The sequence below is a fragment of the Catharus ustulatus genome, chromosome 3, assembly GCF_009819885.2.
Source record: "Catharus ustulatus isolate bCatUst1 chromosome 3, bCatUst1.pri.v2, whole genome shotgun sequence".
Taxonomy (NCBI): domain Eukaryota; kingdom Metazoa; phylum Chordata; class Aves; order Passeriformes; family Turdidae; genus Catharus; species Catharus ustulatus.
In genome coordinates, this window is record NC_046223.1 from 114,331,106 (window position 1) to 114,346,025 (window position 14,920).

Here is a 14,920-nt window from a genome sequence, read left to right on the forward strand (position 1 = left end):
AGTTAGACTTCTAGATCTGGGAGAATTTTGCCACAGCTCATGGGAACATTTTTTTGTTGCAATTCCTTGAGCGCTTTGGGTTCAAATTAACTCACTTCTCTTTCTTACTGCAAATTAATAAACCGGTTGAACTTAAAAAAAAGAAGGAAAAGAAAGAAGAAGAAAGCCACAACACTTTGTTAAAACCGCTGAGTTTCAGCTGGTATCATGTCAAAACCACTTGAAACATGAAACTAGAAATCTTCCTAGGTTGACTCAAAGACTATGTCTATACTAGGAGTGCTTTACCAGGAGAGGAATGCTGGTGTATAATGCTGGCAGAGGACTCTGCTGTGGATGGAACTGTAGCAGCAGAAGTGAGCATTAAATCTGTCTGGGGAATTGAGCCAAGAGCTTTGTTGACAGACTTGCATCTAGGTGAAGTTCTCCAACAATTCTAACAATTGGTCAGGGGTAACACCTCTTTACATCCTGGATAGACACAAACATGTCAGCACAAATTTAGAATCTAGAAACGCCCAAAATTAGATAGAAGTTGTTTTGAAACTCTTTTGAAAAATTTAACCAGTTCTGACTTTAGAAAAAACTATATTGGTTTATTCTGTAGGCTTCACAGTATTGCTGCAAACTTCTGGCATAGCTGCAGTTAAACATCTTACTTCAGCCTTCTAATCTGTGACACATGGTGGGTGCTTTATGATTTCTCTCAGCACAATGAAATCTGTCTCTCAGCATGCAATCATAAATGTTGCATACAACCCTCAGGAGCAACCTTTGGAGATTTCTCCATAATCCAGTTCATTTATTGTAACCATGGTCAGCACTGGTGGTGGAAGGGAACCACCGTGTGAGAAGATTGTATTATTATTCTGATAAAAAGACCATTAAGTGCTGGTTGCTTCCCTTAACATGAGTGCAAAATAACAAGGCTGAATCAAAATACTCATTCTATTGTACTAAAGGTGCTATTGCAACTAAGGCAGAACAACGTGGCAGTTAGAATTTCACCAGATCCCTACTCAAATGACCTTGATTGCCTATTTTAGATTTATGGCAAAAATATATTTAAAAAAAAAAAAAAAGAAGATAAGAAGAAAGAAAAGAAAAGAAAAAAAAGAAATTACATTTTCAGCTTCAAGCACTATAGAAAAATCCACTTCCCACCTAGCTTTGCTTGGAGAACATCCCCCACTCTGTAACAGCCTCTTTGACTACAGCTGAGACACAAATATCCATAAGCAATTACTACCAATGCCTGTGCAAGTCAAACCTATGGTTCTGTCTCTTACCTGTAATCTGACTCTGTCCTTGTGGATTAAAAGGACTTGGTGCAGAGTTCAGAGAGGGCCGTGGGCTCTGGGTCGGGACCCCTACTCTCATACTGGGATGAGGAATGCGCCCTAAATCACTGAGGCGTTCAGAGAACAAACTAGGTTTAGAGTCATCAAGCTTCTGTCTGTGCCCTGGAAACAGCAAATCATAAAATAAAAGCGTTAATAACAAGATTTAGTAATTTAACACACCCCCCAAAAAAACCCCAAAATGATCTCTAAGGACCTGTTATTAGATTTAATGGATTTACAGGTATCTCAGCTACCCCCAATAACACAGAAACATTGTGAGGGGGTTTTGGACGTGGTTGGGCTGGTGAAAGCCTTATCGAGTACAGCTGTGCCCATACATGTGTAACATCTACAATTTGGATCAAAATAAGCACTTATCAGGACACCCACACAAGGTCTTTTTGTCTTTTTGTCTTTGTCTTTTTTTTTTTTTCTGCTTCAACTACCCAAGGTAGTTAAAGAGGTAAACTTTCCCTTCCAAAAGCAAGGCTCATATGTACATACAACTTATCAACTGGGACAATTACTCCATGCCTGGTTTATATTGCAGATTTTTTGCTATGTTGTGGATTTTTGCTAAGAAAATGCAAGCTTTTCTTCTCCCTTATTTTGTTTTTTTTTCCCCTTTAAATCTGTTATAGTTAGTCGTTAGCTTTCATTCCTCTGGGAGATTTTCCAAAAAGTAATTAGTCCCTGTCAGTTGAGAAGATCAGTATCCAAGGAAAACCTGCAAGGCTGCTGGACAGGAACACCCTGGCATGGTCAGCCTTCCTCAGTACTCCTACTGCATTCACCCAAAACTGCCAACTGCCCCTGGATATATTTGGAACACTCATTTAGGGGTGTTTTGCTGTCAAAATATGAAGGGGGTAAATGGCAAAAGCACTGGGATGCCCCAAATGGTCCTGTCTGGTTGTCATTGAGATGTTTCAGGGGCAAGGGCTTTGCTTCTCTAATGGTTGTATTTTTGCTCCTAGGTTTAATTTCTTCCCAAAGGATGCTCCTTGTCCAATGGTGCCTTCAAACACAAGGTGCAGAAGGTGTTATTTCTATCATTCAGCACACAGAGAAACAGGCATGCACAGAGATTAAGAACAGGACTAATTTTACTTAACTTCAGCCATTCATAAATCAGGCATCTAGTCTAAACTCTTCTAATGTAGACTTCCTCTTCGGTTAATGGAAAGAAATAGCTACTTCCAGAGGGCAATTCATCTCATTTGTCTCTGACACTTGCCTTAAAACAGCATGATTCACCTCCTGAATTTGCTTTCTCTTCCTTCTCTGATCAGAGAGGGAGCACACATGACTGGTTTAATTAGACACCCTCGCCATTAGTCAACGTTAAATGGAATGAAGCTTACCCTAAGTTACAGATCAAGGTCACACAAAAAGCCTCTGGCAGAGCTAAAAGGGGGGCCCAGACCCCCTGATTTCAACCCAGAACCACATCAGCCTCCATCCCTGTAGGCAGTGCTGGGGCACAAGCAATAACTGGGGGGGATATTTTAATGCTTTTAACAATAGGAAGGATCCCTGGTTAGGTTTGGGTTTGAACCCTTCCAAATAATCACCAGTGGGTTGAGATAATCTGTGTTGTCCCACAGCAGTATGAATATAGCCATCTATCTGGAGTCTACAAGAGCTCAGCTCTGCAGACATGGGAAGATAATCCCATCAGTCTTTAGAACCAAACACAATACTGTTAAATTTATTTTAGAAGCAGAAATGAGGCCACTGAGTCTTGAGATTGAGCTATCAGGCTACCACTGGTAAAAAAAAAATGCTTTTTAATACTAATTCTCACCACTGTACTGGGCACAGGGGTTCACACCATCTAACTGGTACCACAGTGCCAACATGACACACAGGCAATGCAATATCCAAACTAAATAAATCCAAACTGGATTCAGAAATCATAGCTCTAGACAGAGAAGGATTCAGGCTGGGAGTGAGGGGAAACTTGATGGGATTTAACTCTCAAGAAACTTCTCTAGCAATTTAAAAAAATTAATTAGTTGACCCATAATTTGGTACTTTGAAGTCTGGGTTTTTTCCCCCGTAATGACTCAGTCTAAAAGCACGGGGTAGGCGGGAGCCTTCTCCCTAGGGAGAAAGTGCTGCTCCATGTTAGAGCTGCCAAGGGTGACTACTCCTCTCTTCAGAAAGTATCAGTCAATTTAAATAGGGAATGCTTTTTGGTGGGCTTGTAAAAACTCCATAATACCAGCTTAATTAACAGGCTCTACTCTTCAGCATTATATTCTCAATCCATTTAAACTAAGGTTTGTACAAGTTGGGTGCTGCTAAATCTGAAGAAATTACTTTCACATACATATACAGTCAGTATTCCCTTGGGATTTCTCCCTTTTCTTTTCCTCCACAATTTTTATGAATTTGCTTTTCCCTTTGCCAGTCATATTTTCCATTCTGTTTTTTAAAGACATCTCCTTCCCCTCCCTTTTTCTCTTCTGCTCACTCCTGATTATACTTGGCAAATTGAGCAACCTGGGATAGTGGAAGGTGACCCTTCCCATAGCAGGGGATTGGAATGAGGTGATCTTTAAGTCCCCTTTCAACCTAAACCATTCTGGGATTCTGTGAAATTCAAGAGGTCTCAAAATAAAGCAAATGTGATCAGCCCATCTCCAGTCTCACACACCAGAGTTGATTTTAGCAGGGAATGAATTCACTCCCAAAGTGAATTTTATTTCGAATTTCTGTAGAAAAAACCCTATGCTGTGTCCATGTAGTGACCTTTTAGCTAAAGAATCACTAACAAACTGGTGCATAATCTATTTCAACTGTCCTCAGGTAACTCAATAAATAAGTTATTACACAGGTCACCACCACTCCTGCACTAACCAGATAACCCTAAGCCTTGTTTTCATCACATTCTGTTTGGCCATATGTAGCTTTGTTAGGAAAGAGTTTATACTTAATTCTGTGTATTATAGCAAAGCTCTGAATAACAGAGCACTTTAGGATAGGCAGGGGGAAAAAAGGAAAAAAAGTGAGGAAAAAAAGAAGGGCTATACAGAAAGAAGAAAAAAGATTTCCACATCTGGCTGAATTGAAATGATCTATAGATATGTGGGTTTGGGTGTTGCCACTTCCCCCCACCCGCCCAAAGGAAAAAAAAAAAGTGGGGAAGAGAGAGCTCTATGCACATCTGGAAGACCCCAGGCATCAATGGAACTGTAAGTCCCCAGAAACCAGCAAGGGGCCAAAGGCAGACTTGCCTTCCCCTTCTGGACATTTAAAATTTAGGGTTGTAACACGGAGTCATGTTGTGACAAAGGGATCCACAGAAGGAGCCACAGTCCCTGAGTGAAATATCCCAGGGAGACAAGATGACATTGCAGCTTTGCACATTATGGGTTACTCTGCTTTGATAAAGGCTGAGACGTGCTCACACTGAAAATAAGCAGGAAACTCAACCAAACTTTTATATTCAGGAGGTGCTCACGTGTGGGCAACTTAAATAAATGTCCTGCCTTGATTTCTGTGCAGGAAAAAAAAAATCCTGTTAAGTATGGAGGAGCCATGAGGTATGGGCTGAAAACACTCTAAAAAGACCTTCTGAGTAGCACATAAGCAGCAGCAATGAAATATGTGATACATGTTTAAAACTCATTCCACAAGCTGCTTTTCATCTCTCATTGATATATGTGTCCGTTGACAGAGAAATTCCTGATCCCAGGGGAGCGTGCTAAGAAAAGCTGTATTCCTCAGTCTCAGTACTGAGGCGTAATTTTATTTCAGGAAAAAAGATTAGGGTAGCAAGTGTGGATAGCTGAGGGAGAATCCATGATCTGCTGCAGCAGTGAGTACATTAAAAAGCAATATAAAAGCTATGTGAAGAGTAGAATAAAATAGTGTTGCAGCTACTCCAATGCCTGCAACACTGCATTTAGTGCCTGTTGCTCTGTTGCAAAGATGAATTTGGAGAATGGATTTGGTTTGGAGGAAAAAAAAATATGCTTGTGGACATCAGCAGTCTTGGATGTGAAATGTTGTCAAAAATAAATGGAAGGTGACCCCTGAGTCTCTGACTAAGGATGGGACCCAGTGGCCACTGGAAAAGATCCAGCCATGGGTGAGGAGATGGGAAGGAGATGAGAAAAACTGAGAGTTCATAGTCAAGAGCTAAACAAGCTGTTCTGATTTGTCTGCTGGCACAGTACAGAACATGCTGGATATCAGAAATCCAGTGTTTCCTCCAAAATAACAAGAAATATTCACATTCTTCACCACTACTCAGCTGTTTAAAGCCAAACACCAACCTGAGTATGTTTCTGGAGACAGAAGCATTGTCATTAATCCTCTCCAGTGCCAATTTTGGCCATTTTACATGAATCAAAGCAGAAATCATTACTGAGAGTGCTGTAAGGTCAGTGAAAGCTGCAGCCAGCCAGTCAGCCCTGTGCTGCTGCTTCTGCTGGCCAGCCCAGCACAGCCCCAGAACAGAGATTGTGTGGCCCATGGAAGCTGACATTCAATTATCACATCCCAGGCATGGCAGGAGATGTGAGGAGTCTTCCTCTCCAGCTTAATCATTTCAGTTTAAACTAAGCAAAGGACTGTCTCCCAGATCAAAGCAAGGCAATCTCGAGTCTGCTGGATGTGGTAACTGGAAAGGGACGTGAGCTCGTCTCTCACCACTGAACTTCCACCGCTCTGCTGGAGAAGGCAAGATGCAAATTGGGCTGGGGAAGAGGCTGACTTGCAGAATGTAAATGTGGTGTTGATGCTTGAAGATTTCTACCTCCTCAGGGAGGAGGAGTGTGCGTTTTTATCTTTCAGCTTGTGGGTGTGGAACTGAAAACTAATCAGATTATGCTACACGTGGCCTTGCCAGATGCTGACACTCAGGGACTCCCTTTCTTTGTACCGTGTACACCACCCACCAGCTTTTTTGTGTGGTTTTTTTTTTTTCCTGGTACCCAGGAGATCTGGTTACCAGATTTTCAGCAGATGCTTTTATCACTCTCCACTGGGTTAGCTATTTTCAGTCATCACCCAGTTCTATCATTTTCTGCTTTTGCCTTAACAGGGAGAAGTGTCGTGGGAGTCAGGTGTCTCCATAAATGAGCCAAGGGATGGCAGAAAGGTCATGGCAGTGAGAGCCTGGGCTGTCACCTGCAGGAGAGTCATTTTCTGGGACATCCCAAGCAGAATAAAAGGTGATGATTTCACCCATTGTGAAATGCCACCATGGCTTCTGTGTGCTCTATGCCTCAGCACCAGACAGTGAAGTTTGGATTCATTCCATGGAGTGACTACTGCTGGAAAACGCAGACAAAAATTCTTTGAACTCAAGGGCTAGTAACCAAGGATTTCTACAGCTCTGGGTTCAGTGAACCCACTGGAGAAGGGACTTTTCTTCAGGCTAAGGGATGGCAGAAAGAAGAAGAATCACCTGGTTCTGCAAATTCGTAGTCTGTGCACCTCTGTCTCTTGACTCCAAGAGAAACACAACGAAGATCGAGAATCCAAGTTTTGATTATCCCCACTGTTCTCCATAGGTGAAATATTTTTAAAAAGGTAGAGTGGGGACATTTTTTCCTACTAACCTATATGTCTTTGAGACAAGCCCTCTGATTTTGTCTCTTTTAATACTGAAACACCAGCAGCGTTCCAGGGTACATTGTAGTGTGTAAGTGTGTGCTCTTCTGCATACACATTGTAGAAGACAATTTCACATCACAAGAAAAGACAAACTACATGTCCTCTGAATTTCATCACAAACTTTCCATAAATTCTCTTTGCAGGCCTAGCTGCATTTCATCCTGTGTGGTCCTGTGGATCAGGGGTAACTGGAATTGGTTGGAATGGTGCTGATATGGACTTGACTGAATTCAGCTACAGGCTGATAAAGCTGAAGTCAAGGGACTCACATTTATGTCAAAGAGAGTTGAGACCTGAGGCTAAGGCTTCCTAGCAGCTGTTGTGCAGGACTGAATAATGCTGAGCATTCAGCATGAAGCAAAAATATTCACTGTTCTGTTACAAATTTCAGACAGTACTGCAGCAAGATGTCACTCCAAAGCAGTGTCAGCCAATGCACTGGAGGTAAAAATAAGGGAGCCATAAACCAGAAGCCCAGAAGATTCACATTAGCTCTTTGCAGGGAAAAAAACCTCTGAAGAAAGTTGTGAGGGTCTCTCTCGTGTCCCTTGTCTTGTGACAAATTGTCATCCAGAGCTGGTTTCTCCCCACCCAATCCTACTGAATGCACCCAATCCAAAGTTCATGGAAAAAAACCCAAAACACAAGAGCCAAACAATTTTTGCCCAGGAAAGGAGAAAGCTTGGAACCCTTCCAGTCTCTTAGGTAAAGACACAATTATGAGAAGAAAAATATAATCCACCCAAGAGACATAATTACATAATTAGGCCATAGGCTGTGCATAGGAAAGGTTCTTATAGTTCATAAAACAAGGAGCTACATAGGTGCAGTAACTGTAGTTAATTCACTCAATGAAGAAAAAAAAAAAAGTTTGTTTTTTAAATAGCTGAGGGTACCAGTTTGCATTAGACTAGGAGCTTATTCTCCTGACTGTACACAGAGCCCTGTCCATGCCAACAGGAGTCACTCAGGCGCAGGCAGAAAAAAAAGCTCCTGTCTCTTTTTGTTCTTAAAAAAGGCATAATTTTTTACCCAAAGCAGCTAAGGCCTGTACCTTAAACTACTGCAGAGAAAAGGAAATAAATACAGACGAATGCACACTGTGGAGGGGCTCAGCTCCTGTGAAACAGATCTAATGTGTATCCATTCGCCAAAATCCTAATGAGCCTCTCCTCCCTGCCCCCTGCTCTGTAGATACTGCTATGGGTCCAAAAGGGCCAGTCCAGATCCTGGAGGAACCAGTGACATTACCACCATCCCAGAGCTGTGGCTCCTACCCTGGGTGAGCAGAGGCAAAGGGAGATTGGAACCTGAGTGCTGATGCCAAGCCTTGGAGCATCACTGGAGTCAGTGTCATGTCCCCACTGATTTACTGGGAGCAAAGGAAAAGTCCTCTCAGCTCATCCCATGGGCAGCCTGCCCAGCCCAGGACAAAAAGAGTGGGTGGGAGGGAGGAAGGGGAAGGAAGGGTGAGAAGAAATGACCCATGGGGGTGTAACCTGTGTCCCTTTGTACCTCTAGGAATGACTCTAAAGTTTTTGAGGATACAAAGTGCTTTCTAAAATTCAGCTGAGGCCACAAAGAGCATGGACCAAGCTGAAAGGTGGACCCAGAGGCTGGGGGTTTTCAGCAAACTGCAACAGCTGCAAAGGAGCCTCCTGCTCACAGGATTTCTCTGTACAGAGAGGTGGAACATGCCCCTTGGAGCAGGGCTCCAGGCTGCTCGTTTGGCAGCTGAGGGACTGATGGGGGCAGGTGGCAGAGGCCAGGCTGGCATAGCACTGCAAAGGGAAAGGTGTGTTAAAGCAGGAGAATCTGAAGTTTTAACAAATGAAACCAAAACAGTACTTTGAGAAAAAGGTCAGGCTGAGCAGGAAAGAGCTCGAGTGGGCTTGCTTTTGCACCAGTTCCCTCCTACCCCCCAACTCATCCCAGTGCTGCAGGACTCATGCAGCCCTCTGCTCTGACTCTGTGCTGCAGGTGAATGAGCCAGGTCCCCCCTTGCTGCAGTGGTGGGGTTGTCTCTTTCTCTTCTCTTTTTGAAAAGCTTTCCAATTCTAATCAGCATTTTGAAGCTTGTTCTGCAAATTTGAGCAACACACCGTAGGATCATCAGCCCAAATAGGCCAGGTCAGGGAAGGAGCAGGTGGGACGATGCTCTGCCTTCACCTTTATCCATCCTTGATGAACATAAAGGAATCTGTGTTCACATGTGCCAGGAAACCAGCTAAACATTGCTGGCACGGCTGCTTGGAGACATTAAAGACAACTCATATAAACAGAGACTGTCACGCAAGTCTCGGTCCCTGCCTCAGCTCCCTTTGCATGCTGGTATCTGTTACACCCTCCCCCTCCTCCTCCCCCTTTTTTCATCAGAAGCAGGGATGAGGGAGAGCAAAGGCTGTCCCAAAAAGCTCAAGAGCTCCTCATTCTGATTTATCATCTTAATGAATGCAGCAAAACCTTTGAGGAGTAAGGTTCCCCCCTACCCTGCCAAGGAGGTAGCTATCCTGAAAATATCCCACCAATTTCTACTGCTTGCTGCAGCACCAGGCAGTAAAGATCATCGTGAAGAAGGGGGTAAAGAGGGGGAGAGAAAAAAAATCTCCTTGAACTGGCTTCCCTCCAGCTGGCAGAAGGGGATGGTTTTCTTAACGCTTGTGAAACCTGATTACTTTAAAAGAATGAGAAGGGGTGGGGGGGATGATGTAAACACAGCCATTAAACCAGACTTAAGGCGCTTAGTTTAAATCTAGTGTAGAGCTCTCGGATGCTGCACTGCTCTCTAGACATCAATAGGTGCATTTTCATTTCTGGTTTTGTTTTACACCCCCAAAACCAGGAGCTCACTGCACGCTGAACGCTGTGGTTACAGCGGGAATTCAGGCATGGAAGACACAACAGTTAAGCAACAATGGATGGATGTGTGTGTTTGCTATCTTTCAACAGATTGTTTTGCTGAGTTAGAAAACTACTGTGTTTATATCCATGCAGCAGGTTTCAAGCAGACTGTTTAAACTTGAATAAAGAGGGATATTTCTAAAATAACCTTGCTAATACAATTCAGATGGCTAAAGAAACCTGAAAACGTGGTTAAAAAATAAAAAAAGATGCCATTTCAATCTACACTGGTGGGTAACATGATCTAAACTCTGAAAGAAAACAGTCTTTACAAGTTCAGCTTGAAGGATTATCTTGTGTATCAGCACCCTCTGTGGCAGAGTAGCATTTATCCACGTATCCACCCATGTTAATGCTGTTGCATAATTTACTACAGCCGTGATAGACAGATAATTGCTTTATCCACCCAAGTGTAATAAACGGAGTCTGCTATGTTAATCCTTGTGTTCTTATTGTCGGCAAATGCCAAGTAAGGGAGAGAGGTACACTGAAAACTCTGTCCTCTCCTTCCAAAACTACTGGAGTTTACTCACCCTCAGACCTGCTAAAGTGTTCTTACTGCATTCCACTCCCCTGCTTGCAGTGCCAAGTATTTTGAGTAGTATCAAGTTATTGTTATATAAAGGGCACCTACACTCAGGCTATATGGAGGCAGAAGCCAGGATGTAGCAGCCTTTAGGAAAATAAAAAAAAAAAACACCTAACCAACCACCCTCAAACATCTTTTCCTACTCAGTAAGTAAAACAGGCCAAGTATTTTCTGTTCCTGGGCATAGCACAGAAAGTAATTACCTGTCCTTCTAAAACTGGACATCTATTCAGTTTGTGTGGAGTCTGTCTGACTGCTGAAAAATGTCATTTAGCTGCTGGCCCATCAGTGTTTTCCACAAAAATCTATAAAGATTTTTTATTTTGAATGTCAAAAACAGGCGTATCCTTTAAAAGGTTTACAGATTCCTGGCGGCTCCATGAGCTTAGGTTTGTGGCATCAAATTTGTAATGACAGTTTGATGGATGCCTCCCTTTCTTCCTCCTGAAAGGTATAAGGAATTGGTGGTTTCCCAATAAAAATTACACTTAACGCCATTCTTTGCTCTTATTTTTACTCCCAAGTGCATAAAATGTCTGGTGCTGCTGGCAATGAGTGGGTTTAGGGGGCAACTTTCGTGCTACACAAGGCATTCAACTTTCTGTGTACTCAGAGCTCTTGCACAAGCACCTACATGATGTGCAAGCTCTGAGGAAGGACAGCCTTAAGCAGCACATAAACACTGCAGCTGGGTTTAAGAGAAGAAAGGTTGGCCCGAAGAAGTTGCCAACAATCCTGCAGGTGAGTCGCAGATTTTAACCCTTGTTGTGCTCCACCTTTCCCTGCCAATGCCAGCATTTCTGGCTCAGGAGGAGGCTGAGATGGATTAACTTCTGCTTTCAGGTCTTCAGGAGAAAGAAAAAGGGTAGCTTTAGATTAGATATTAAGAAGAAATTCTTTACTGTGGGGGTGGTGAGAGACTAGGAAAAGTTTCCTAGAGAAGCTGTGGCTGTCCCAACCCTGGAAGTGTTAAAAACCAGGTTGGATGGGGCTTGGAGCAACCTAGAGGAATGTGTTCCTGCCCATGCCAGGGGCTGTTGGATGGAGATGTTTTTAGGTTTTTAAGGTCCTTTTGAATCAGAACCATTCTATGATATAAAAGATAAAATGCAGACATAGAGGATGAATGGTTGGGGGTTGGTGTGACAAAGTTGCCTGCTGACTATCACTACTGATAGTGAAATGGAAGGCATTTTATGCATCTTCAATCAATTAATAGCTGATACTTCCTTTAATAACTTGGATGATGCAATACAAGGCACAATTATAAAATCTTTAGAGGACTTCCAGTAAGGCAGAGTCTTCAGACTTGGAGAAATAGGTCAGAATTCAGAACAAACTTAGCAAGGAAGAGAAATTGTGCTTGACATGTCATTAGTAAGATGACATGCAGTAAAAGTTAAGTGCTTTGTGTTACACTTTGGAGCAAGAAGCCAAATGCACCACAATGACAAACCTATTAACCAGCAGCACTGCAGAGGAGATCTGGGGGTGGCAGGGAGTTACAAGTTGAATATGAGTCAATAATGGCATTCTGGCTTTTTTTTTTTTTCTTTTTTTTTTTTTTTTTTCAAAAAAATGAAGTAAATGCATTTCTGGGAAAGATTAATGGTCATGTTGCATACAAGACATGGAAGGTATCTATTACAGGCTGCTCAGAAGTGGTGAGACATCAGCTGGACTGCTTTATCCAGCATGGGACACCACCCTCTAAGAAAGATGCAGACAGATGAGAGAGAATCCAGAGGAGAGCAACAGGAGCGATAACAGATTCAGAAAGCATGAGCAACATGGAAAAGTTGAAGGAAATACATTTGTTTAGTCTAGAAAAGAGACGAGCAGGAAAAGACATGATAAGAGTAAAATGTTTTCTACAGAAAATTGTAATCGATTGATCTCTGTGTCAGTTGAGAATAGCACAAGAAAAAGCTGCCTTCAGCTGAGGTAGAGATTTAAGAGATTAATGTACAGTATTAGCAAATTCCTTTTTAAGTATAAAGGGAAAAAAAAACACAAACTCCAGACTTGGTAAGTAAGTGGAAGGCTCAGTAGTGGAGGATTTGAAAATTTGGACAGATGTCAGTGATGATCTAAGTATATCTAATACTTCCTCTGAGGAAAAATGGACTAGGTCGCCTGAGGTTTCTTTTAGCCCTACTGTTCTGGGGCTGAGTGATTGTGCCTGGTGAAGTCACGTACACAATACTTTGAACATGAGTCCATGCACTCAGCAGCTCCTGCTGACTGAGGGCCTGATGCTGCAAAGAGCTCAGCACCTCGAGCTGCCCTGAAAGGGAACAGCAAAATGCAGGCAGTGCCTGCTCAGCTATTCCTGACTACAGAGAACTCGTGGGGGTTTGGAAATGCTGGTCTTAAACCCTCTGTTCCAGGGTTTCCTACAGCTCTAACTTCAGAAACTATCATTTTAAATTCAGAAATTAGCATTTCTTTGGATTTCTTTGGATATTACAAAATTGACATTAATTTAGAGAGCAGGACTCCGAGTGTCCACTAGTTTTTCAGGAACACACAACAAAGTAAAACTCGAATTTCACACCCAATACTTGAGAATATTCCTGCAACCCCCAGTGAAGGTCCAGATCTTAATCCATGATTGATTTTGGTTGTTGCTTTCTTATCTGTGTGTCTGCTGGTTACTCAAAGAGAGATGGTCCCACAACTTCTCTCCATGCCAGTGGGAAGAACAAGAGACACCAGAATGACAAATTTCTTGGGGAAAACCCCCAAACACTAAACTCAGAAGCAAAGGTTTTGGACAAGATATGTCTTCTGTGAGAGGGAATTCCTCAATGCAGTGGACTATAAAATCCTGGGGTGTTCCAACAAGACAGCCTCATTACTTCTTCCTGAAAGTGCTTAATTCATAATTAGCTCTGTTGGAGTTTTGAGGTTTGGTTTCGGGTTTTTTTGGTGGAAAGGAAAGCACCTTTCTGCTGTGAGCTGCACAAACCCAAATCCCATATTTGCTACAGAAACTCCATCCCTGCATACATTCATCTCACACCAACCTCCTGAGCCCTAAGGACAGCTGCCTTTACCCCAGACCAGCTGTTTATTAGCACCATGCCCAAAAATGATGCTGATGAGATGCCCAAAAATGATGCCAGTGAGATGCCCGTTGCTGGTCTAAGTTAAGCCTGTCCTTGTGGGCTCTGCAGGTGTTAATTCAGTGTCTCAGCCAGGTGTTCAACCTGCTCAGGGGTGATGGCTCCGACAAAAGCCCCAGGGGGGCAGAGGGGAGGGGGGAGAATGACACAGCCACATTTGGCTGAGAGGAATGTGAGATTTTTGTGAAGGGCTCTGGCAGGGGGCTGACCCTTCTGCCGACAGTTGTTAAAGTTTGTTTAGTGACGGGGAGCCTCCCACGAACTTAAAAACAATAGGAAAACAGAGTCCTGGAGAATGAATCTCGCCCCCTGCCCCGGCTGCCTGCGCGTTTGGCTACCAGAAGGTAACAAATCCCCAGGAATGCGGGCGGTGGGGGATGCTCCTGCTGCAGCTGGAGGGTGGCCAACACAAGCAGCGGGTGATGCCATTCACAGAGCGGAGAACACCGGGAAAAGCCTGGGAAAGGCTGCAGCTACGGCAGGGAAGATGTGCACTCTGACAGGAGCAGGGAGCTGCTCAGGAGCTCACCCCACAGAAACCCCAAATGCCCCTTCTGCTGCCAGCCATACCAGATGGAGCAGAAAGTGAGGGTGTCCTCTAAGCATGGCAGAGGAGATCAGTCCAAGAAGGACCTGAGTTTTATTTATGAATTCACTAGTCTCCCTTGCCCACACACCAGGAGAACTCAGAGGACATTAACTTTTGGTCGTCAGGCAGGACACAGCATTTGAGACAAGGAAACCACTGAAACCACTGATTTGTCACCAGGTCCCTGACCTACAAAATCCCAGCTGGATTTTTAAAAGTAGAATAGAGTTCACAGGTTTTACTTTTACCCTGCTTTACCGATTTCATGTTTCCACTGATATACAGGATTCTGCTTGGACATGACTGAAAAGGAACTTTAGACAAGGGCCTGGAGTGATAGGACAAGGGGAAATAGCTTTAAACTGAAAGAGAGGAGAGTTAAATTATATTTGAGGGAGAAATTCTTCCCTGTGAGGGTGGTGAAGCCCTGGCACAGGGTGGCCAGAGAAGCTGTGGCTGCCTCATCCCTGGAAATGTCCAAGGCCAGGTTGGATGGGGCTTGGAGCAACCTGGGATAGTGGAAGATGTCCCTGTCCATGGCAGGGGCTTGGAATGAGATGATCTTTAAGGTCCCTTCCAACCCAAAAACCATTCAGTGATTCTATGAAGCTGTGGGTGCAATCCTCTGGGAAAAAATGGCAAAATCTAATAAACAGGAGCTATAAATGCCTAGTTATAAAAAGCACAAATTTCCAAAAGGGCAGCTGTGTAGTTGATGGTTTTCAAGGGGTACACAAGC

The 14,920-nt window shown here is 43.3% G+C and overlaps 1 protein-coding gene across 6 annotated transcripts in view; it reads right to left on the bottom strand.

Moving 5' to 3' along the window:
• Positions 1 to 14,920, bottom strand: part of RUNX2 (RUNX family transcription factor 2) — a 156,027-nt gene that overhangs the window by 100,442 nt on the left and 40,665 nt on the right. For 3 of the 6 annotated variants that reach the window (XM_033056181.1, XM_033056180.1, XM_033056184.1), the window contains exon 4: positions 1,290 to 1,463. The exons of the other annotated variants lie outside the window; for them this stretch is intronic. In XM_033056181.1, coding sequence (XP_032912072.1) covers positions 1,290 to 1,463 — 174 coding nt within the window. The remainder of the gene's footprint in view (positions 1 to 1,289; positions 1,464 to 14,920) is intronic. 6 annotated transcript variants of the gene reach the window in all.